Raw genomic sequence first — 23131 nt, 5'->3', positions numbered from 1 at the left:
TATTATGTTCGAGTCCCCGCTGCTGCATGATTTGCGGCTACATTGGGGGGGCAATGGGGCTGGATGTTATAAAATGGGAGGGGGGGCGAAGGGCCGGATGTTATACACCGTGGGCAATAGAATAGAATGAAAAACCTGAATTCAATGATGTGGATCCTCCTGATTTCTCTTCCCTACAGTACAGATGTACTTGGTATGTAGAAAGATCTGCACATCTTATATTTTTATTAGTAGGAGGTCTCCTGTGTCTGAGCCTCTTTTTGGGGTAAACTTTTAACCAAACATGATTTTTAACAACCATGAATGTTTCTGTATTTCTATCATACGCACTTAACATTTATCATTCTAAAAAAAGGCGATATTAAAGCCCCAGCTCCTCGCAGTGAAGCGATACGCCGCGTATTGATAAACGGTCCGGCTCAGTAAATGTGTATTCAAATTTCTTCAGTGCTTGATTTTAAAATGTGTAACAGAGGTACAAGGAAATCCATAAAATAATCCACACCGATAAAGCGTTACCGGCATCGGTGCTCCTACTCGTGGTGCACTGATAATAATGCAGGGGTACACGACTGCCGACATTGGGGGCTTCGTACTAAACTTGCATTTTAACAAACTGTAACTTTTTAACTTTTTTTTAGTGGATTTCTGGGAGCGAAAACATTTCTACTTTTAACTGAAAATTCTGGGCAGGAAGTAACTGTGGCAAAGGTCGTCCGTTACATCTACAAAAGGTTAAGAAGGTCAGCGCCTCTATCACTCGGCGTAATGAAAAAAGTGAGACTTTGATGTCATTTTTCAGAACTTGGAAAAATCTACTAAATCTAAAAGCGGCTCTTCTAAAAGTTGGAAAAGCCATTTGGAACCAAAACTTTCTCATGGGACAGCAGCTCTAAATTACATAATTCCGACTACCTTTAGTTACCACTAGGGGGAGCATAGTGAAGACAGAATTATACAGCTACTATTTAAGGGATGCAAACACCTGCAAGGGCAGTATTTATTTTATTTTTTATTTAACGTGAATGCTTCATAAAAATTATCTTCCATTTGGCTTTTACAGGTTCTTTGTTTCCCCACACATCACTGGCTTCAGAACGATTTAACCGAGTATCCGTCAGTGAACTCATTAAGACAACTCTTTTATTTATATACATTTTCTGGGCTCCTCTTCTCTTTTTTTTTACTTTTTGTGGGCTCTTTTTATCTGATTTATGACAACATCAAAGTTCAATTCCCTTTGATGTGGTCTGTGGTTATAGATCAGCACGGCAGAGTTCAGAAAAACACATACTGTAGATCAGCACAGCGGAGTTGAGAAAAACACAGTTACAAACCATGAACAGAAAAATGTTTTTTTGTTTTTTTTTTTAAATCACTTACGGCTTTATTCTCGCTTTAGATTACAGCCGCTCCACCTGGCTTCTATCCCGATATCTATTGGTCTGATTTCTTTGGTGAAATGGGGCGCTTTTTGGGAACTGCCCAAGCATCAGTGGGACAGTTGTAGGCGAGTGTGGTGGGCGAACGCCCTGCTCATCACCAACTTCGTATCCGTTTCCGACTCTGTGAGTATCTTCATCGATTACGTTTGCTAACCTCGATTTTAACATGCTGTCAACTGTCAGTCGTAAAGTCAGCACTAAAGAGGTTAACAATGAGTGTGTGTAACTATCAATTCCTCCTCCATAGAACTGTGGGGTACCACTAGTATTGTAATTTTATTTGGGAAACTTTCTGAAAGCCCCCCTCCCCCCGTCTGTCGTGTTGCTATTTCTACGGTTCGGCTTTGTTAAAGCTTGAATTTTACAGTACACGGCACTACTATAGTATTGCACTGTACAAGCGATCAAGTGATCACAGGTTCTCAGTTGTCCAAACTGATAAAATATCAAGACAATTGTCCAAAATGATAAACGCTGAAAAAGGAAAAAAATATAAACATGACCCCAAAAAATGAATAAAAAGATCAGAAAGTTGCACGGATACCCCCCAAAAAACCCTACAGCTCGCCCCGCAAAAAATAAGCCTCACCAAATTACTCAATAAATAAAAAAGTGATGGCTCTCAGAATATGTTGCCTAATGATATATATATATTTTTTTTTTTTCATTTTACATTGTAAAAGAATAGAAAATTATGCACCATAACCTGACTGACCTTTAGAAATGATTTTTTTCAGATAATTATATGAACGTCATAAAAACGAATCCTCAAAAAACAAATGCAAAATAGCATTTTTTTTTTTATTTATTTGACCTCACTTGGAATTATAATTTTTTTTAGTACATTGGCAAAATGACTGGTGCCAAAAAAATAACAAATCCTCAAGTAGCTATGTTGGTGCACAAATTTTAAAAAAATATGGCTATTGAGAGGCAAGGAGGAAACAAAATAAAGCAAAAAAAAAGAAAAGAAAAATGGCTACTTTTTCAAAAGGGTTAAAAAGTCACACATCCAGTCCGGTATGGGGATGACGTAAAAAATGGAAAATGTGTTCTCAATGGAGCGCCAGATTTCGCAATCCTCGTTAAACTCTAATTCTTGTGGAAAGAATGGCAGTAGCGCATCTCTCACATTAACCCTGAAGTTTGGTGAAGGAATTTGTGTGCACCTCAATGCCATCCAAAACCTTTGGGATAAGTTGGAACTTGGACCACTCCCAAAATCCGTGTCGGACCTCCCCCAAAATTAATGTCGGACCTCCCCTAAAATTACTGTTGGACCTCCCCCAAAATTGGTGTCAGACCTGCCCCTAAATCCGTGCCAAACCCCCACAAAATTAGTGTCAGAACTCCCCCAAAATCGGTGTTGGACCTCCCCCAAAATTGGTGTCAGACCTGCCCCAAAATCAATGCCGAACCCCCACAAAATTAGTGTCGGAACTCCCCCAAAATCGGTGTTGGACCTCCCCCAAAATCAATGCCAAACCCCCCCAAAATTGGTGTTGGACCTCCCCCAAAATTGGTGTTGGACCTCCCCCAAAATTGGTGTCGGACCTCCCCCAAAATTGGTGTCAGACCTGCCCCAAAATCAATGCCGAACCCCCACAAAATTAGTGTCGGACCTCCCCCAAAATTGGTGTGAGACCTCCTCCAAAATCCGTGCCGAACCCCCACAAAATTAGTGTCGGAACTCCCCCAAAATCGGTGTTGGACCGCCCCCAAAATTGGTGTCGGACCTCCCCCAAAATTGTTGTCAGACCTGCCCCAAAATCAATGCCGAACCCCCACAAAATTAGTGTCGGAACTCCCCCAAAATTAGTGTTGGACCTCCCCCAAAATCAATGCCAAACCCCCACAAAATTAGTGTCGGAACTCCCCCAAAATCGGTGTTGGACCTCCCCCAAAATTGGTGTCAGACCTGCCCCAAAATCAATGCCGAACCCCCACAAAATTAGTGTCGGACCTCCCCCAAAATTGGTGTCAGACCTGCCCCAAAATCAATGCCGAACCCCCACAAAATTGGTGTTGGAACTCCCCCAAAATCGGTGTTGGACCTCCCCCAAAATTGGTGTCGGACCTCCCCCAAAATTGGTGTCGGACCTCCCCCAAAATTGGTGTCAGACCTCCCCCAAAATTGGTGTCAGACCTCCCCCAAAATCGGCATCAGACCTCCCCCCAAATCGGTGTCAGACCTCCCCAAATTGGTGTTGCATCTCTCCCAAAATCAACATCAGACCTCCCCCAAAATCGCTGTCGGACCTCCCTCAAAATCAGGTGGACCTCCCCCAAAATCAACATCAGACCTCCCTCAAAATCAGTGTCAGACCTCCCCCAAAATCGAAGTCGGACTTCCCCCCAAAATCAGCTTTGGACCATCCTGAAAATGTGTCGCAACTCCCCCAAAATCAGTGTCGGGTCGCCCCCAGAATCAGTGACAGAACTTACAAATACTCTTCTGGATGAAGGGGCAAAAATTCCCACAGATGTCCTCCGAAATCTGAGTGAAGCTTAAACTTCTGCCCATAAAATGTAAAAGAAAAAGTTTGTACCGCGAGTCGGAGATAATCATCCGTGTCCTCGTCATTTATTGCAGTGCGCCGGATGGGCCTGGTATCTCTCCGCTGATTTCCAGTTCCATCTTACGACGCCGCTCGTAATCTTCCTCTACGTCAGGTAAGTGTGTCTTCGGGCACATGTAATTATCAGGACATTACTGAGCTTTCGGGTTCAGCGGTCCCGGGTGATGGCCGATATTAATAACATAGATCATTGAGCGCATGGCGGTGTCAGCTCCGCTTTAGCCACTAGGTCTGAGGACTCCGCGCTCGGTTTATGCCTTGCGGTGTGTTTACAGCAGGCGGCGGCCCATGACTAATTTACGAGACCCTTAATAACTGCGGGGGGGGCTGCTTAATTGTGGAAATATTACGGTTTACAGATATCACATAGATTTTACTTCTGCGACTTAATCTTAGTAATTAAAGGGGAACCCCAGAATTGTTTCCTAATACGAAGGGGTTAAAACAAAAATGGAGATTTAGATTGGGTTGAGGGGGGATCAACTTTTTGATATATGCTGCGGAAGAGCCGAGCTATAGAACCTCGCATCCAATATGCTAGATACTTGCTGAGACGTTCCCATAGATGCAGCCATGAAAGGGTCATGGCAAGACCACTGCCCAAAAGGGGCAAGGTGGAGGGATTTCTGGAAGTGTTGGGGGGGGGAGATTCTTTTGCATTCTTCCTTCCACCTCCCTCGAATAGGGGAAGTAGGAATGGGAACGGCCGCGGTTCAGATGGAACATGATCTTATGTAGGGAATGTGTCAATACGATACATACATTTCTATTATTTAACACCAGCAGATGGTGAGATATCTGTTTTTTTCATTATTATTTTTTATTATTATTAATATTATTATATTTTGTGAGCATGATCATGTGGGTGCACATCTTGCCTTATGGTAATGGAAATTAAGAATATAATTCACAGCAGCTGCATGGAACAAGGGAAAAAATAGAGTGTACCTGTTCATTGTCTTCTGTGGGAGGGTTTTGTGGTCATACTCTGTGACTGTGCAGGGAGGGTGAGGAGGTGAGCTGTGACATCACCTATTGTGAATGATGGATCCTGTGTTATCTACTGTATATAGACGTTTTGTCAGTCATTATACAGTAGGAGGAGGTGAACTCTGACATCACCTATTGTGAATGGTGGATCCTGTGCCATCTACTTTATATGGAGGTGTTAGCAGTCATTGTACAGGAGGGGGAGGTGAGCTGTGACATCATCTATTGTGAATGTTGGATCCTGTGTTATCTACTGTATATAGAGGTGTTATCAGTCATTGTACAGGAGGAGGGGGTGAGCTGTGACATCACCTATTGTGAATGGTGGATCCTCTGTTATCTCCTGTATTTAGAAGTGTAATCAGTCATTTCACAGAAGGAGGAGGTGAGCTGTGACATCACCTATTCTGATTGGTGGATCCTGTGTTATCTATATATATGTGACACCTTCCAGTATTATTCTTTCTTTGATAATAATGCTAAACTGCTCAAAAGTGACCACTACAAAATTGTAAGCGCCAGTCTATTATGAGACTCAGTTTTCCCTGTGACCACTATCATTTTATAAAATATTGAAATGGAAGATAAAAATAAAAACTCCAAAACAGAATAAAAATATGCTTCACACAAAAAAAAATCAAATTTTATCTTTAGATCATTTTTCCTATAAAGGAAATCTATCACCAGGTTTTTACCACCCTACCTAAGAGCAGCATAATGTAGGGCCAGAGACCCTGATTCCAACTATATATCACTCACTGGGTGCAGCAGTTGTGATACAATCCCAGTTTTCTCTACTGCAGATCCAGCAGAGCTCAAATGTTGCAGTTCCGGGGTCTCCACCAATAAAATCTTTGTCATGAGTTGTACGTGGATTGTATGTGCAGTTCCCCTTTAAATGGTCTATAATGGTATTGGTTCCAGCAACAAAATGTAAAATGTTTCTGAGTTACATTGTATCCTGCAAAACTGAGAATCATTATCTTCCTGTGCAGAGCTAAGCGCCTGATGTTTGCTGCTGTGACTCTAATCTTTGCTGCCTGCATCATCACCTCCACTTTGCTATCATACTTTTTAAAACTTTCAATTCGTTACCCAAGAGGTGAAAGGTAAAAGTAATTTTTATATTTATTTTAATATAAAAGCCGCGTCAGCTTAGCCGAAAGATTATTTGCTCTGAACACAGATAGATAGGAGATAGCTTAAAAAGATGATTGATAGATAGATAGATAGATAGATAGATAGATAGATAGAATGAATTTATACAGTGGGGTAAATAAGTATTGGATCCCTTGCTGATTTTGTAAGTTTTCCCACTGACAGACATGAACAGTCTATAATTTTAAGGGTAGGTTAATTTGAACATTGAGAGATAGAAAATCCAAAATAAAATCCAGGAAATCACATTGTATAAATTCTATTACAGTAAATTTATTTGCATTTTGCAGTGAGAAATAAGTATTTGATCCCTCTGGCAAACAAGACTTAATACTTGGTGGCAAAACCCTTGTTGGCAAGCACAGCAGTCAGAGGTTTCCTGTAGTTGATGATGAGGTTTGCGCACATGTCAGGAGGAATTTTGGTCCACTCCACTTTGAAGATCATCGCTAAATCTTTAAGATTTTGAGGCTGTCGCTTGGCATCTCAGAGCTTCAACTCCCTCCATAAGTTTTCTATGTGATTAACGTCTGGAGACTGGCTAGGCCACTCCATGACCTTAATGTGCTTCTTTTTGAGCCACTCCTTTGTTGCCTTGGCTGTATGTTTTGGGTCATTGTCTTGCTGGAAGACACAGCCATGACCCATGTTTAATGTCCTGGCGGAGAAAAGGAGGTTGTCACTCAGGATTTTTCGGTACGTGGCTTCATCCATTCTCCCATTGATGAGGTGAAGTAGTCCTGTGCCCTTAGCAGAGAAACACACCCAAAACATAATGTTTCCACCTCCATGCTTGACAGTGTGGACGGTGTTCTTTGGGTCATTGGCCGCATTTCTCTTCCTCCAAACACGGCGAGTTGAGTTAATGCCAAAGAGCTCAATTTTTGTCTCATCTGACCACAGCACCTTCTCCCAATCACTCACAGAATCATCCAGATGTTCACTGGCAAACTTCAGACGGGCCTGCACATGTGCCTTCTTGAGCAGGGGGACCTTGCGGGCACTGCAGGATTTTAACCTTTATGGCGTAAAGTGTTATCAATGGTTTTCTTGGTGACTGTTGTCCCAGCTGCCTTGCGATCATTAACAAGTTCCCTCCTGTGTAGTTTAAGGGTATGTGCACACGCCGTCTTTAATGCAAGTAACGAGTTGATTAGGAGCGTTTAACTGCTCTGTAGGAGCCAGAACGCTAAATGGTTGGTAGGGGATCAAATACTTATTTCTCACTGCAAAATGCAAATAAATTTAAATAATTTATACAATGTGATTTTCTGGATTTTATTTTTGATATTCTATCTCTTAATGTTAAAATTAACCTACCCTTAAAATTATAGACTGTTCGTGTATTTGTCAGTGGGCAAACGTACAAAATCAGGAAGGGATCAAATACTTATTTCCTCTACTGTATATACAGTAATAGATAATAGATATGATATATATAGTATCTATAGATACAGTACAGACCAAAAGTTTGGGCACACCTTTTCATTCAAAGAGTTTTCTTTATTTTCATGACTATGAAACTTGTAGATTCACTTTGAAGGCATCAAAACTATGAATTAACACATGTGGAATTATATAATTAACAAAAAAGTGTGAAACAACTGAAAATATGTCTTATATTCTAGATTATTCAAAGTAGCCACCTTTTGCTTTGATTACTGCTTTGCACACTCTTGGCATTCTCTTGATGAGCTTCAAGAGGTAGTCACCGGAAATGGTTTTCACTTCACAGGTGTGCCCTGTCAGGTTTAATAAGTTTAAGGGATTTCTTGCCTTATAAATGGGGCTGGGACCATCAGTTGTGTTGTGCAGAAGTCTGGTGGATACACAGCTGATAGTCCTACTGAATAGACTGTTAGAATTTGTATTATGGCAAGAAAAAAGCAGCTGAGTAAAGAAAAACGAGTGGCCATCATTACTTTAAGAAATGAAGGTCAGTCAGTCTGAAAAATTGGGAAAACTTTGAAAGTGTCCCCAAGTGCAGTGGCAAAAACCATCAAGAGCTACAAAGAAACTGGCTCACATGAGGACCGCCCCAGGAAAGGAAGACCAAAAGTCACCTCTTCTGCGGAGGATAAGTTCATCCGAGTCACCAGCCTCAGAAATCGCAGGTTAGCAGCAGCTCAGATTAGAGACCAGGTCAATGCCACCCAGAGTTCTAGCAGCAGACACATCTCTACAACAACTGTTAAGAGGAGACTTTGTGCAGCAGGCCTTCATGGTGAAATAACTGCTAGGAAACAGCTGCTAAGGACAGGCAACAAGCAGAAGAGACTTGTTTGGGCTAAAGAACACAAGGAATGGACATTAGACCAGTGGAAATCTGTGCTTTGGTCTGATGAGTCAAAATTTGAGATCTTTGGTTCCAACCACCGTGTCTTTGTGAGGCACAGAAAAGGTGAACGGATGGACTCTACATGCCTGGTTCCCACCGTGAAGCATGGAGGAGGAGGAGGAGGTGTGATGGTGCTTTGCTGGTGACACTGTTGTGGATTTATTCAAAATTGAAGGCATACTGAACCAGCATGGCTACCACAGCATCTTGCAGCGGCATGCTACTCCATCTGGTTTGCGTTTAGTTGGACCATCATTTATTTTTCAACAGGACAATGGCCTCAAACACACCTCCAGGCTGTGTAAGGGCTATTTGACCAAGAAGGAGAGTGATGGGGTGCTACGCCAGATGACCTGGCCTCCACAGTCACCAGACCTGAACCCAATCGAGATGGTTTGGGGTGAGCTGGACTGCAAAGTGAAGGCAAAAGGGCCAACAAGTGCTAAGCATCTCTGGGAACTCCTTCAAGACTGTTGGAAGACCATTTCCGGTGACTACCTCTTGAAGCTCATCAAGAGAATGCCAAGAGTGTGCAAAGCAGTAATCAAAGCAAAAGGTGGCTACTTTGAAGAACCTAGAATATAAGACATATTTTCAGTTGTTTCCCAGTTTTATGTTAATTATATAATTTCACATGTGTTAATTCATAGTTTTGATGCCTTCAGAGAGAATCTACAATTTTCATAGTCATCAAAATAAAGAAAACTCTTTGAATGAGAAGGTGTGTCCAAACCTTTGGTCTGTACTGTATATATAGAAAAACCTGACCAGCACCTCTTAACAAGTGCAAGCTGCCAAACTGCATTATATAGACAAAAAAGAGCACAGCAGCACATGTGCATGAATCTAGGCCATGTGAAAACACAGAAAAACATTTAAAACATTCAATTTAGATTATACTCCTCAAAAAGATTTAAAAAAAAAAAGAAAATTTTTTAAACTTACAGTAATAGATGAAAATGAAGGTTCTTAGCACACAAATTGGCCAATTCATGTATGCCCATCAACCATGGCAAGGTGGCCTCCCTCTGATGGGTCCCTGCTCTACTGTATATGCCTCGCTTGGGCTACCAGCCTACAATTATGGACACTCCTGTCACTCCCAGGCTAAACCTACAATTTATGGGAAGGTAGACCTGATTACGGCCACCTGCAGGGACCCATCAGCGGGAGGTCATCTTGCCATGGTTGATGGGCATACCTCAAAAAATCTTTTTGAGGAGTATAATCTAAATGTAATGTTTTTAATGTTTTTCTGTGTTTTCACATGGCCTAGATTCATGCGCACTGCTGCTGTGCTCTTTTTTGTCTATATATATATATATATATATATATATATATATATATATATAAGATTACAGATAGATATGAGATAGATGATAAATAGATTTGAAACAGACCAGTAGAACTATAGACATATATGACACAGATAAGAAAGAAATCTAGAAGTCTGATCCATAGATGATTCCTATATTTTCACAGGAGACTTCATCTAATCACATACTTCTTGCCTTTCTTCGCAGCCAGTCTCGGATGAATTATTGGGTGGAATATTACACTAAACCCTACTGCAGATATGGACCTTTCTTAGTTGGAATGATTCTCGCTATTATGATTGTCAAAAAACAATCTCCTTATATTAAGACCAGGGTAAGTCGTTATTGCAAATTTTATTCAAGGACTTACTTTTCTAACTCCTACACACTGTGACATCTTGCATAAAATACACAGAAAAATAGTTCTCAAACTATTAAGAAGACGACATTGAGACATCATCAATCTTCCGCTCTACACGATCTGTCAATTTGTTGTTTGATGCACTTAAAATTCAGTTTTGCCTGGTGTGCTGTCACAGAAAGGACAGGCTGTGATTTACAAGACGGATCCGATATTAACCTAGCTATTATGGCACATTCGCATCTCATTATGTGATGGGTTATGGTTAGGATATGCCATCACTATGATCATGGGGGGCCCTAATCCCTCGGTGCCCACTGATCCTGAGAATGAAGGGGCCATTGCATTCATTCCTTCATTGCTTTTCCGCACAGTGACGACTCCAATCATCAGCACTGTATTCTCCGGGGATGTTAATTATGCCCTCAAAATGGACATCACCATAGATCTGGAGTGTGGGCCCCTGGTGGGCTTAGGGAACCATAAATCTGGAGTGTGGGTCCCTGGTCGGCTTAGGAAACCATAAATCTGGAGTGTGGGTCCCTGGTGGGCTTAGGGAACCATAAATCTGGAGTGTGGGTCCCTGGTGTGCTTAGGGAACCATAAATCTGGAGTGTGGGTCCCTGGTGGGCTTAGGGAACCACAAATCTGGAGTGTGGGTCCCTGGTGGGCTTAGGGAACCATAAATCTGGAGTATGGGTCCCTGGTGTGCTTAGGGAACCATAAATCTGGAGTGTGGGTCCCTGGTGGGCTTAGGGAACCACAAATCTGGAGTGTGGGTCCCTGGTGGGCTTAGGGAACCACAAATCTGGAGTGTGGGTCCCTGGTGGGCTTAGGGAACCATAAATCTGGAGTTTGGGTCCCTGTTGGGCTTAGGGAACCATAAATCTGGAGTGTGGGTCCCTGGTGGGCTTAGGGAACCATAAATCTGGAGTGTGGGTCCCTGGTGGGCTTAGGGAACACCAATCTAATAAAGAGACACAATTCTTACTTTTTGTCCTCTTATATGATGTTTTTCCATAGGCACAGGCTGTGTTGGGATGGATATCTGCGCTGGTCATCATGCTCACAGTTATAACACTGGCCTTTGTTCTGGATGACGCTCCTGGTTCTTACTCCATCATGGCTGCACTTTACCAGGGTCTTCATCGCTCTTTATGGGCCGTGGCTCTGGGTTTGATCCTCGTTCTATGCCATGAAGAATATGGAGGTAAAGGAGGCGAATTTAAGACTGTAAAATCTTTTCAGCTGATTCCTTCATAAAACTGTCTGATTATGGAAATATACAGACTGGGAGGATGCATCCCTGCACCAGGAGGAACACGGTCTATTCAGTGGTGGGTGACGGCCCCGGTGTGACCGGTAATGGTGTGGTGAGAGATGGATAATGATCACTGGGGAAAAAGAGGCAACTGCCCTATGGTAGGTTTGTTGGCATGTTCCCAGAAAATGTCAGCTCTTGAGAGTACACGGCAGGTCTTGAGGGGTGTTCCCCGTATATGGCAGGTGTTGTGGGGTGTTCCCGGTATACGGCAGGTCTTGAGGGGTGTTTCCCGTATACGGCAGGTGTTGTGTGGTGTTCCTGGTATACGGCAGGTCGTGTGGGGTGTTCTTGATATACAGCAGGTCCTGTGGGGTGTTCCCGGTGTACGGCAGGTCTTGTGGAGTGTTCTTGGTATACGGCAGGTCCTGTGGGGTGTTTCTGGAATACGGCAGGTCTTGTGCTGTGTTCCCGGTATACTGCAGGTGCTGTGGGGTGTTCCCGGTATACGGCAGGTCGTGTGGGGTGTTCTTGGTATACGGCAGGTCCTGTGGGGTGTTCCCAGTGTACGGCTGGTCGTGTGGGGTGTTCTTGGTATACGGCAGGTCCTGTGGGGTGTTCCCGGTGTACGGTAGGTCGTGTGGGGTGTTCTTGGTATACGGCAGGTCCTGTGGGGTGTTCCCGGTGTACGGTAGGTCGTGTGGGGTGTTCTTGGTATACGGCAGGTCCTGTGGGGTGTTCCCGGTGTATGGTAGGTTGTGTGGGGTGTTCTTGGTATACGGCAGGTCTTGTGGGGTGTTTCTGGAATACGGCAGGTCTTGTGCTGTGTTCCTGGTATACTGCAGGTGCTGTGGGGTGTTCCCGGTATACGGCAGGTCGTGTGGGGTGTTCTTGGTATACGGCAGGTCTTGTGGGGTGTTTCTGGAATACGGCAGGTCTTGTGCTGTGTTCCCGGTATACTGCAGGTGCTGTGGGGTGTTCCCGGTATACGGCAGGTCGTGTGGGGTGTTCTTGGTATACGGCAGGTCCTGTGGGGTGTTCCCAGTGTACGGCTGGTCGTGTGGGGTGTTCTTGGTATACGGCAGGTGCTGTGGGGTGTTCCCGGTATACGGCAGGTTGTGTGGGGTGTTCTTGGTATACGGCAGGTCTTGTGGGGTGTTTCTGGAATACGGCAGGTCTTGTGCTGTGTTCCCGGTATACTGCAGGTGCTGTGGGGTGTTCCCGGTATACGGCAGGTCGTGTGGGGTGTTCTTGGTATACGGCAGGTCCTGTGGGGTGTTCCCAGTGTACGGCTGGTCGTGTGGGGTGTTCTTGGTATACGGCAGGTCCTGTGGGGTGTTCCCGGTGTACGGTAGGTCATGTGGGGTGTTCTTGGTATACGGCAGGTCCTGTGGGGTGTTCCCGGTGTATGGTAGGTCGTGTGGGGTGTTCTTGGTATACGGCAGGTCCTGTGGGGTGTTCCCGGTGTATGGTAGGTTGTGTGGGGTGTTCTTGGTATACGGCAGGTCTTGTGGGGTGTTTCTGGAATACGGCAGGTCTTGTGGGGTGTTTCTGGAATACGGCAGGTCTTGTGCTGTGTTCCCGGTATACTGCAGGTGCTGTGGGGTGTTCCCGGTATACGGCAGGTCGTGTGGGGTGTTCTTGGTATACGGCAGGTCCTGTGGGGTGTTCCCAGTGTACGGCTGGTCGTGTGGGGTGTTCTTGGTATACGGCAGGTCCTGTGGGGTGTTCCCGGTGTACGGTAGGTCGTGTGGGGTGTTCTTGGTATACGGCAGGTCCTGTGGGGTGTTCCCGGTGTACGGTAGGTCGTGTGGGGTGTTCTTGGTATACGGCAGGTCCTGTGGGGTGTTCCCGGTGTATGGTAGGTTGTGTGGGGTGTTCTTGGTATACGGCAGGTCTTGTGGGGTGTTTCTGGAATACGGCAGGTCTTGTGGGGTGTTTCTGGAATACGGCAGGTCTTGTGCTGTGTTCCCGGTATACTGCAGGTGCTGTGGGGTGTTCCCGGTATACGGCAGGTCGTGTGGGGTGTTCTTGGTATACGGCAGGTCCTGTGGGGTGTTCCCAGTGTACGGCTGGTCGTGTGGGGTGTTCTTGGTATACGGCAGGTCCTGTGGGGTGTTCCCGGTGTACGGTAGGTCGTGTGGGGTGTTCTTGGTATACGGCAGGTCCTGTGGGGTGTTCCCGGTGTACGGTAGGTCGTGTGGGGTGTTCTTGGTATACGGCAGGTCCTGTGGGGTGTTCCCGGTGTATGGTAGGTTGTGTGGGGTGTTCTTGGTATACAGCAGGTCTTGTGGGGTGTTTCTGGAATACGGCAGGTCTTGTGCTGTGTTCCTGGTATACTGCAGGTGCTGTGGGGTGTTCCAGGTATACGGCAGGTCTTGTGGGGTGTTTCCTGTATGCGGCAGGTCTTGTGGGGTGTTCCCGGTATACGGCGGGTCTTGTGGGGTGTTCTTGGTATACGGCAGGTGTTGTGGGGTGTTCCTGGTATACGGCAGGTCTTGTGGGGTGTTTCTGGTATACGGCAGGTGTTGTGGGGTGTTCCTGGCATACGGCAGGTCTTGTGGGGTGTTTCTGGTACATGGCAAGTGTTGTGGGGTGTTCCCGGTATACGGCAGGTGTTGTGGGGTGTCGGGATCCCTCAGATTACTCTTTCATCTGAAGGACCGATGTTCTTGGGTGTGAAGCATCATATATCTCTAATTAAATCAGCTCCGTGGAGAAGAACTACACAGACACCAGCTGTATGGTACAACTCAGGATGCCTCCAAGACGCCTCTGGCTTATCAGTTAGGCTTCCGTCTTTTATAGTAAAGAATTTAAACATTTTACAGACATGCGCAGTACAAATGATTTTACAACTTGTTTTAGACAAAGAAAGTCATTTAGGCGAAAAAGCAGAGGTATTTGACCTTGGTTCACAAGGGAGATGTCTGAGACATCTCCTCGAAGAACAGATAAGGTTTTAAACAAGAGAATGCAACATAGACAGAACTCAATTTAACTCCTTCAGTTCCTATCATTCCCCCCTTTGACATCTTCATTTTCCACAATCTGGAACACTGGATCCTGCAACGACAGCGGATAGTGGCTCGTTCACCAGGTACTATCCCAGGCCGACGGGTTGCCCAAGGGAGACAGGTCTTCTACCTTCTCCATCCCCCAGATACTGAAGCCACGTCCATCATTGCAAGAGTACGCTCCTTCATGCCAGAAATGAGATGTCAATCTAGGACTCAAAGGAATAATAGTTAAATTCTTGTTGTTTACAGTCAAACTTCCTTATCTATTTCTACATCTTTTCTTGCATACAGAGATACACCAAAAAACAAGTTTCAATAGCACATATATTACGAAGATACAGACAACAATGATTTTGGACAGCAACGGTGGTGTTCAATATATCCAATATATCCCATATTTGGTCATCTAAGTAATCTGTAGCCCTGACTAATTTATCCCACATTTGAGTGATCATAGGATAAATAAAAATAGAGCTGACAATTTTATTGGCCACACTCATCTGCACTATATGTGGTCTCCCAGAGAGGCGAGGTGTATTGTCAGCAGCTCTTTTGTATAATGTATGTTTGGGTATTGCCTTCATATCTAATTGTTGGTTTGGAACGATAAAGGTAGCCGGAGTCAAACGTCCCAGAGTACAAGTACCTCTTACCCCTACTGGCAACCATTTATATGCATTGTCTCCACATATCCAGTACATGTCACTAGGTAGGTCCCATAGGGCTGAATGTTGTAATACCAGTCTATGAACTAAATCTATGAACGCAGATACATTCTGAAGCATACACCAATTTGGAAGTTGTCCTAAAGGGCTACAATACCCTACATCGGGATTTCCACAGGTGGGAGTTCCTTTCTCATATCCAGATGACTCGTTGCAAGGTATATTACCTGAAATATTAAAACAAGTTTCATTATTGCCCTGGGGAAATAAATTGGAATACTCCCAGGACGTATTATGCAACCTTCTTTCTAGCAGTATTGGCTTAAAGGCGTCAGTAGAGTGAGAAGTTACACTAAAACTAACTTGTAGGCTATACATTGGAATTTGCCCCAGGTAGGTTAATCGAGTTCTATTCCTGGGTACCCAAGCCCCCCCTTTATATGCCAGATATTGAAGGTATGTATTACTTCCTGAAAGATTACCCTGCCACCAAGGGTATCCTACCCATCCCACAATAGGTATACCAACAGTTGTGTTCCATAACTTCACATTATTTGTGGCATTATTAGCAAGTGTATCAGAACAACTGGTCCAGGCAAATAATTCCTCGGGTGGCACAGGAATAACAAGGAACGGAATACTAGTGGCTGATACTGGTGAATGTGTGCAGATCCAGCAAATGATTTGACCAATCATTCAGTAATTTTTCATGATGTTGTATAAACTTATTATTCAAGGACATTGGAGAATTTAGATTGTCCCACGCAGCTACCATTATTACAGATAATGCAACAAAACCAAACCAAAACATTATGCACTCTTATGCTTTGTTAACTCCTGTGGCTAGTTTGCAATGCGATGCGTGGATCCAGGTTGGTCGTCCTTCCAACTTAACAGAAGTAGGCGTTGTTAGGAGTACTTGGTAAGGTCCTTGATATCGGGGTTCAAGGGTCTTTCTGGAGTGTTTCTTGACATATACGTAATCACCAGGTTGTAGACAGTGATTCCTTCCACACTATCTGGATCTGGAATGGAAGAGAAAACTAGAGAATGCATTTGAGTTAAATGCTTTTGCAACTGGATTACATAACTTGTCAAATTATCCACATTGAGTGTTAAGACCTGTGGGTAGTACAACCCTGTGTTCGGTGGTCTTCCAAACAGTATCTCGAAGGGTGACAGTTTAGTTTTCCCCGTGGGTGTGTACCTTACTGAGAATAATGCTAATGGGAGACACTCTGGCCATAGTTTATGGGTCTGCTCCATGGTTTTCTGTATTTTCAATTTTAGTGTCCCGTTCATTCTTTCTACCTTCCCTGAACTCTGTGGGTGGTAGGGTGTATGAAATGCTTGTTCTACACCTATCATTTGCATGACATTTTGCATTACCTCAGCAGTAAAGTGTGTACCTCTGTCTGATTCAATTGTTTCAGGGACACCGAATCGTGGTACTAGTTCCATCACCAGTTTCTTTGCAGTGGCTCGAGCTGTAGCCGTTTTCACCGGGTAGGCCTCTGGCCATCCAGAGAAGAGATCTACACATACTAGGATATTTGCATACACTCCTACCTTGGTAGCTGTATGTCGTCAATCTGCCGTCTCTGAAACGGGTAGAGAGGCCTAGGTGTCGCTTTCTTAGGGACTTTTACTGTTTTACCTGGGTTGTGCTGTGCACAGATGAGGCATGATTGTACAAGTTTCGCGGCTGCGCAACTGAAGCCAGGAGCGATCCAGAAGGCATCTACCATGGCACACATGTGACTTTTTGAGGTGTGATTGGGGCCATGTGCTGCTTGCGCCATGATTGGGAACAGGGACTTTGGTGGGCACATTTTATCCTTATTCTCCCATACTCCATTTGAGTTCAGCTCAGCTCCCAGTCTCCCCCGGTGTACCTTCTCTGTTTGGGCAGCCTTTTGCTGGAGGGATTTCAGGACATCTAGACCCAATGTGGCTGGAATACGCTGACTCCCCGCCACCGTCCACTGCTCTCTCTAGGCCGCCTTGTGCTATTTTAGCAGCCTTGTTCGCCCTTCTATTGCCCTCTACCTCCACGGAGTCACCTTTGTGTGTGCTTTTACCTTGACAATGCCAACCTGGACTGGTAACATCAATGCCTCCATCAATTGTTTCACCAGCTCTGCATTTTTAATGGGCTTCGAATCTGTGAAAATATTAGCGACTTTACCTGCAGCGGCTCTACACGCCTCAGTGAGTGCCTTCAACTCTGCCTCCTGCGCCGACATGTGAGGAGAGAGTGGTTCCGCTCGGATTACCTCATGTGAGGATACTACTGCATATCCAGTGTAGAATCGTCCATCCTGGTGGTATCTGGGGCCATCTACAAAAAAGAAACTCAAAGTCTGCATTAGGAACAGGTTTTTCATGAATGTGTGCAAACCCAACTGTCTCCTGACTCATCAGTTCTATGCAGTCATGTTCATGCGTCATGTCAAAGTATCCTTCCTCACTCGCTAATACGGTCACCAATTCCCCCTTTTCTGAATCCATAGGCAGGAGGGTGGCTGGATTCAGAACGTTACATCTTTTGAGGAGTGACATACTCAGGAATTAGTAGAGCACACTCAAGTCGGAGCTGTCTGGCCCTAGACAGATGTTTTGGTTGAACTTGTAGGAGTATGGCATGGATGTCATGTGGGGAATAGATTGTCAAAAGAAACGTCAGTGTCATCTCTCATGCCTTCCCTATTACGTATCCACTTTTTTCCTTGTGCTCCAGCATACATGACAGGTCATTTTATTATCCTTGTTTGCTCAATTTCTTTAGCTACCTTAAGGAGGTCTTTCGGATCTACATGTCTCCATTCAGGTCTGGCTGTCTGTACTGCGTCTCGTAAGTCTTTGATCATACCGTCAATGAATGCATTCACCAGTATTCTAACATCAAGTGGGTTTATGCAAATGTACCCCATGTCTGCCCATTTCAGCTGTAACCGTCCAAAGTACATCTCTACACTCTCTCCTCTTTGCTGTGTCACATTAGTCAGGAGTACAGACTGCTCTGATTGTTCCACTGCAACCCATTGTCTTAGTGACTCACAGTACGTCTCCCCAGATTGTGCAGATTTATCATCCATGCCCCAAGCCTGATTCTTTGTCACATCTGTATGTGTCTTAATTATATGATCTAGTGCGTCACCTGCCTTTAAACTCATCAACCTCTCTAGGTCTGCCCAGGTACACTTATATGTCTGCTGTACTTCCTTTATGTGTCTGTAAAACGGGAATGGTTGGTCTTCAGGGGCAGGCAGCTGCTTCAGCAAAGCTAGCTGGTCAGAGGGGCTCCAGGGATAATACACCTGCATCTTTCTTATTCTAGTCACACTTCTAGGTCCTGATGGGGTTGGCCGTCTGATGTCTACTGTCAGCTTACTCCTCAAGGGCCAATGTCCCACTACCCACTATCCACACTATTATGTCAGCTTCTTATGATCTTGTCTGGATAGGATTTAGTGCAATTCGCTTAGGTCAGTAGCACAGGTCACACAAGTAGCTATTCAGTCTGGGTTTGTCTGAGTCTGACCACAGTGTTTACAAGTCCATCTGTTTTGTCTGGGTCTCTGGTTACACTTTGTCAATCAAACATTCATAATACACCTTCCACACTGCTGCACATTCTCAAGCATCATTTATTCACTTGCTATTTTCTTCCCTTGTCTGTGCCTTTTTGTACATCCAAACATTCACACTCTGGTATTTTTGCCTTTTTCAATATTTGTCCCACTTGTTTTACTGCTTCCTTCCTTCTCTGTCTCTTGTAATTTGACACAATTTGCTATACAAATCAATCACACAACTAGAAGCAGGTTCAAACACATTAATGACCAAGCAATCACTTACAATTCCCTTCTAAATTAGGCACCATATCTTACTTTTAACTTCCAATCTTCAATTAAGTACTGTTGCTTTAAAATGCACAAATCTTTCAGCGCGTTCCTTACGGATAGAATTACAGAGAATTTTGAGCACAGCTCACACTCAGCAGAGATAAGAGCGAAGGGAGAAGAAAAACTACGCAACGGTATCATTCCCCCCTCCCATCAGAATGCAGCGTCGTCCTTCACAGAATTCTGTAGTTCTTTAGACTTATCAAAATCAATTTCTACAAAGAAACTCAAAATCACGGGATTTCACTGTAAGGGCAGATAACTGTATAATGAGATTAACCATGCCTTGCCCTTTTTCTGGCCACATGCATTCAGGAAACTTTACAATGTAATGCCACATATAACACGAACTATATCATTACTCAATTCATTCGGTCTCAGATGTAGATTTGAAATATCTATAACGCATCTGTCCGGGATTCCACCACAACTAGAAAGGTCACAAATCTCTTGACACAAAAATGATGTGTGATGATTCATTCATACGTGCTCATTCACTGATTTTTTTTTTTTTTTTTTTTTTTATACTCAATTACTCATCTCTCATCTTATTCAGAGGTTCTCATAGACATATATACAAGGATTCACACAGCCTGCCTATCTTGCACTTTGGATTTGATTAATACTTTTTCCAGGTTCTTTGCTACACTACTTCCATATCTATCCTCAATTATATCACATAACCGATTTCCTTCTTCAGGTGTCTTTCCCTGACTGTTCCCCATCTTATCTTTTATTCTTATCCTGTCTCTCTTGTTGTCTTCCTGTTAGTCCCCTGCCTTAGGTGGTGTATTGGGTAAGCTCAAGACTAGGCTCTACTATACCTCGTTACCTTCTTCCTAAGGTGCTAACAGGCTAAATGGAGTGTCTGTTCCTCGGTGTACTACGTGTTTCGTGTACTTATATGCTATGTAGCATCCGAACAGAAATACTCCCACAACACACAGGATTGTAAATAAAGTGTCCATCTATCGGGGTTCTTCAGTCATATCCTGTCACAGGCTCATTTCACGGTCCTGTGCTCATTCGGTCACACTCTTATCTGTCACAAGGTTTATTCGTAAAGGGTGTTGATTTAAGCTTAGGCGGTGACCTCCCCGAAAGGACGCTGTCACATGACCCAGTTAGGCAATATCACCACTCTTTGAACGAATACCTACTGTGCAGCTTATTTGTCTACTTTCCACAACCTTTCAAATCAAAGTAGCCATTCAACAACCTCCTCTATTCCTAGTGCGGAATCGTCTATTGTGAAAAACTTGTCCGTCCGGGCTGCGCAGTATGAACTGTTCACCCAGCCTTATATTCCATAATGTCAGACCTCTCCCATTTTGATTTGCATCAGCTCTTTTTCTAAAAATAGCTGTGCACACACAGAACCTACAGTAACCTCTCATTCGAGCAGAAATTACATATGCGTGTCACACCCGATTTCCTCAGAGTTCTTATATGGACCTGATTTTACGGCCCCCTCCTCTACTAGATTCCCCTTTATACGGACCTTAGTTATAATGATAGATTATGAAGAGCAGAGAAGAGAAAAATTGATCTCTTACCTGGCCAGGTGTTTAGGTCTGCTGTTCACAATTTCATCAGTAACTGGTGTGGTCTGTAGATCGGGTAGTCTTGGAGAGGTGCCTATATCAGGTCCCTGTTTCGGGCGCCAGGAAACTGTCGGGATCCCTCAGATTACTCTTTCATCTGAAGGACCGATGTTCTTGGGTGTGAAGCATCATATGTCTCTAATTAAATCAGCTCCGTGGAGAAGAACTACACAGACACCAGCTGTATGGTACAACTCAGGATGCCTCCAAGACGCCTCTGGCTTATCAGTTAGGCTTCCGTCTTTTATAGTAAAGAATTTAAACATTTTACAGACATGCGCAGTACAAATGATTTTACAACTTGTTTTAGACAAAGAAAGTCATTTAGGCGAAAAAGCAGAGGTATTTGACCTTGGTTCACAAGGGAGATGTCTGAGACATCTCCTCGAAGAACAGATAAGGTTTTAAACAAGAGAATGCAACATAGACAGAACTCAATTTAACTCCTTCAGTTCCTATCAGGGGTGTTCCCGGTATACGGCAGGTGTTGTGGGGTGTTCCCGGTATACAGCAGGTGTTGTGGGGTGTTTCTGGAATACGGCAGGTCTTGTGCTGTGTTCCTGGTATACTGCAGGTACTGTGGGGTGTTCCCGGTATACGGCAGGTCTTGTGGGGTGTTCCCTGTATGCGGCAGGTCTTGTGCTGTGTTCCTGGTATATGGCAGGTCTTGTGGGGTGTTCTTGGTATACGGCAGGTCTTGTGGGGTGTTCCCTGTATGCGGCAGGTCTTGTGCTGTGTTCCTGGTATATGGCAGGTCTTGTGGGGTGTTCTTGGTATACGGCAGGTCTTGTGGGGTGTTCTTGGTATATGGCAGGTGTTGTGGGGCGTTTCTAGTATATGGCAGGTCTGTTGGATGTTCCCAGTAAACAGTGGTTAATTCTTATCAAAAGTGGTCCAAATAAAGACAATCATTGAACCATTTGTCATCTCACAGAAGAGGCACAAATCACTGAGAAACTTACAGCTGATTTTATGATAGAAAGTTGGTGGATGATCATTAAGCAGATGGATTAAATGGGTCCTGTACTTGATAGTGATATTGAGCAGGCAGTACACCGCACTCACTGGATGGCGGTATTATAAAGTATATGGTTCTATTATTATGACAGTAGTGCAATCCTAAGTCCTGCGGCCCACATGTGCACATCCAGGGACCACTACTGAGTAGAGATTTTACAAATACACATTTTTATGACTTATGACCTCTTGACAAATGCACAACACCGAGTCCACATAATGAGGTGTGAGGCATCACGTTCTCTCTCCAGGTCACTTAAACACAATGCTGTCGTGCGGGGCATGGAGCTTCCTATCTAAGATCAGCTACGCTTGTTATCTGACCCACCCCATCATTATCATCTTGTACTGCGGCCTGCAGGAGACGCTCGTCCACTATCAGGATATTAACATGGTGAGTGATTATTTGGGACGGATATGGCTTTTAGGTATTGGGTCGAAACAGGGTCCTGGTGCATGAGGGACCCCCCAGGATACCTGAAGACACCAGTTTTACAAATGGCCCATGGGAAATGGGAAGTGTGGCCACTCTGACCTTCAAGGGTTTCGTTAAAAATGTTGTAGAGTTTGGCTTTTACACATTCTTGGTTTCCCTGCACATTCAATGTTGATGTGGTCTGTGTTCCTAAATCAGCTGAAAAGAGCTCAGAAAAAGACAAAACAGAGTTTCAAACTCCCTATCAGATTGTCATAGCGGGCTTACTGATAGATTCTCAGTTAACTCATTCTGCAACCAAAAAGAAACCAGTGCTACACGGAGGCTACAGATGGCAAACGGTACATTTTTAATGGAAACCAATTGCAAAAATGACTTTTAGACAAAAATATATACACTTAAGTGAGAAAAAAAAAATTGCCAGGAAAGGTGGACAAACTCTGCCAAGAAGAAACTACTGTAGTTTTAGTCACTCTTCACTATAAGAAATGGTGATTACAAAAATACTATACAAGTAGAGAACCTAGCACTCTCCAGAATTCCCATTCATTTTCTTGTAAATATGCAGATTTTGTCGAATAGTTCAGAACAAGAGACATAGCTAGGGGTTTATGGTTCAGGGGGAAGATGTCTGAGTGGCCCCTATCCAGGTGACCCTGATTGCAACTATGGTGATGCCCCCTAATAGTGGATGCAGGAGAACCTCAGCAGATGACCACGCTGTTACTGTAAATAATCTCCATACAAAGACCAACATTGATATTACCGCCATATGGTGACCATATAATGGTAGATACCAGTGCTGCAGAACATGTAAGGGATTACTACACAGTTATAGATGGTGACTTACCGCTGATGCTCTTTCTGATGGAGTCGTTCACTTTTTCACGTCTTTTCCATCTGGCCCAGACTGGCATAACGACTTCTCCAGCCAGGACTCATCTGCAGAGAATACAAGAAAGACATATCTAACTTCTCACATTTCCTGCACCGTCCCCATCTATCCCCAACCGGCACAAACTCCTCATCCTGC

The 23131-nt window shown here is 44.2% G+C and overlaps 1 protein-coding gene across 1 annotated transcript in view; it reads left to right on the top strand.

Annotated features, from left to right (window-relative positions):
• LOC141097588 (O-acyltransferase like protein-like) overlaps positions 1-22395 on the top strand; it is a 53976-nt gene extending 31581 nt beyond the window's left edge. The window contains exons 7-13 of the mRNA XM_073584842.1: positions 642-743; positions 1403-1568; positions 4039-4118; positions 6010-6123; positions 10034-10160; positions 11211-11397; positions 21914-22395. Of these exons, the coding sequence (XP_073440943.1) occupies positions 642-743; positions 1403-1568; positions 4039-4118; positions 6010-6123; positions 10034-10160; positions 11211-11397; positions 21914-22122 (985 nt within the window). The 3' untranslated portion in view covers positions 22123-22395. The remainder of the gene's footprint in view (positions 1-641; positions 744-1402; positions 1569-4038; positions 4119-6009; positions 6124-10033; positions 10161-11210; positions 11398-21913) is intronic.
• Positions 22396-23131: the final 736 nt, after the last annotated feature.

The sequence above is a fragment of the Dendrobates tinctorius genome, unplaced genomic scaffold (genome assembly GCF_039654945.1).
Source record: "Dendrobates tinctorius isolate UK_male_01 unplaced genomic scaffold, ASM3965494v1 ptg000085l, whole genome shotgun sequence".
Taxonomy (NCBI): domain Eukaryota; kingdom Metazoa; phylum Chordata; class Amphibia; order Anura; family Dendrobatidae; genus Dendrobates; species Dendrobates tinctorius.
Note: the sequence above shows the minus strand (reverse complement) of the source record. Positions and strands in the feature narration are given on the sequence as shown.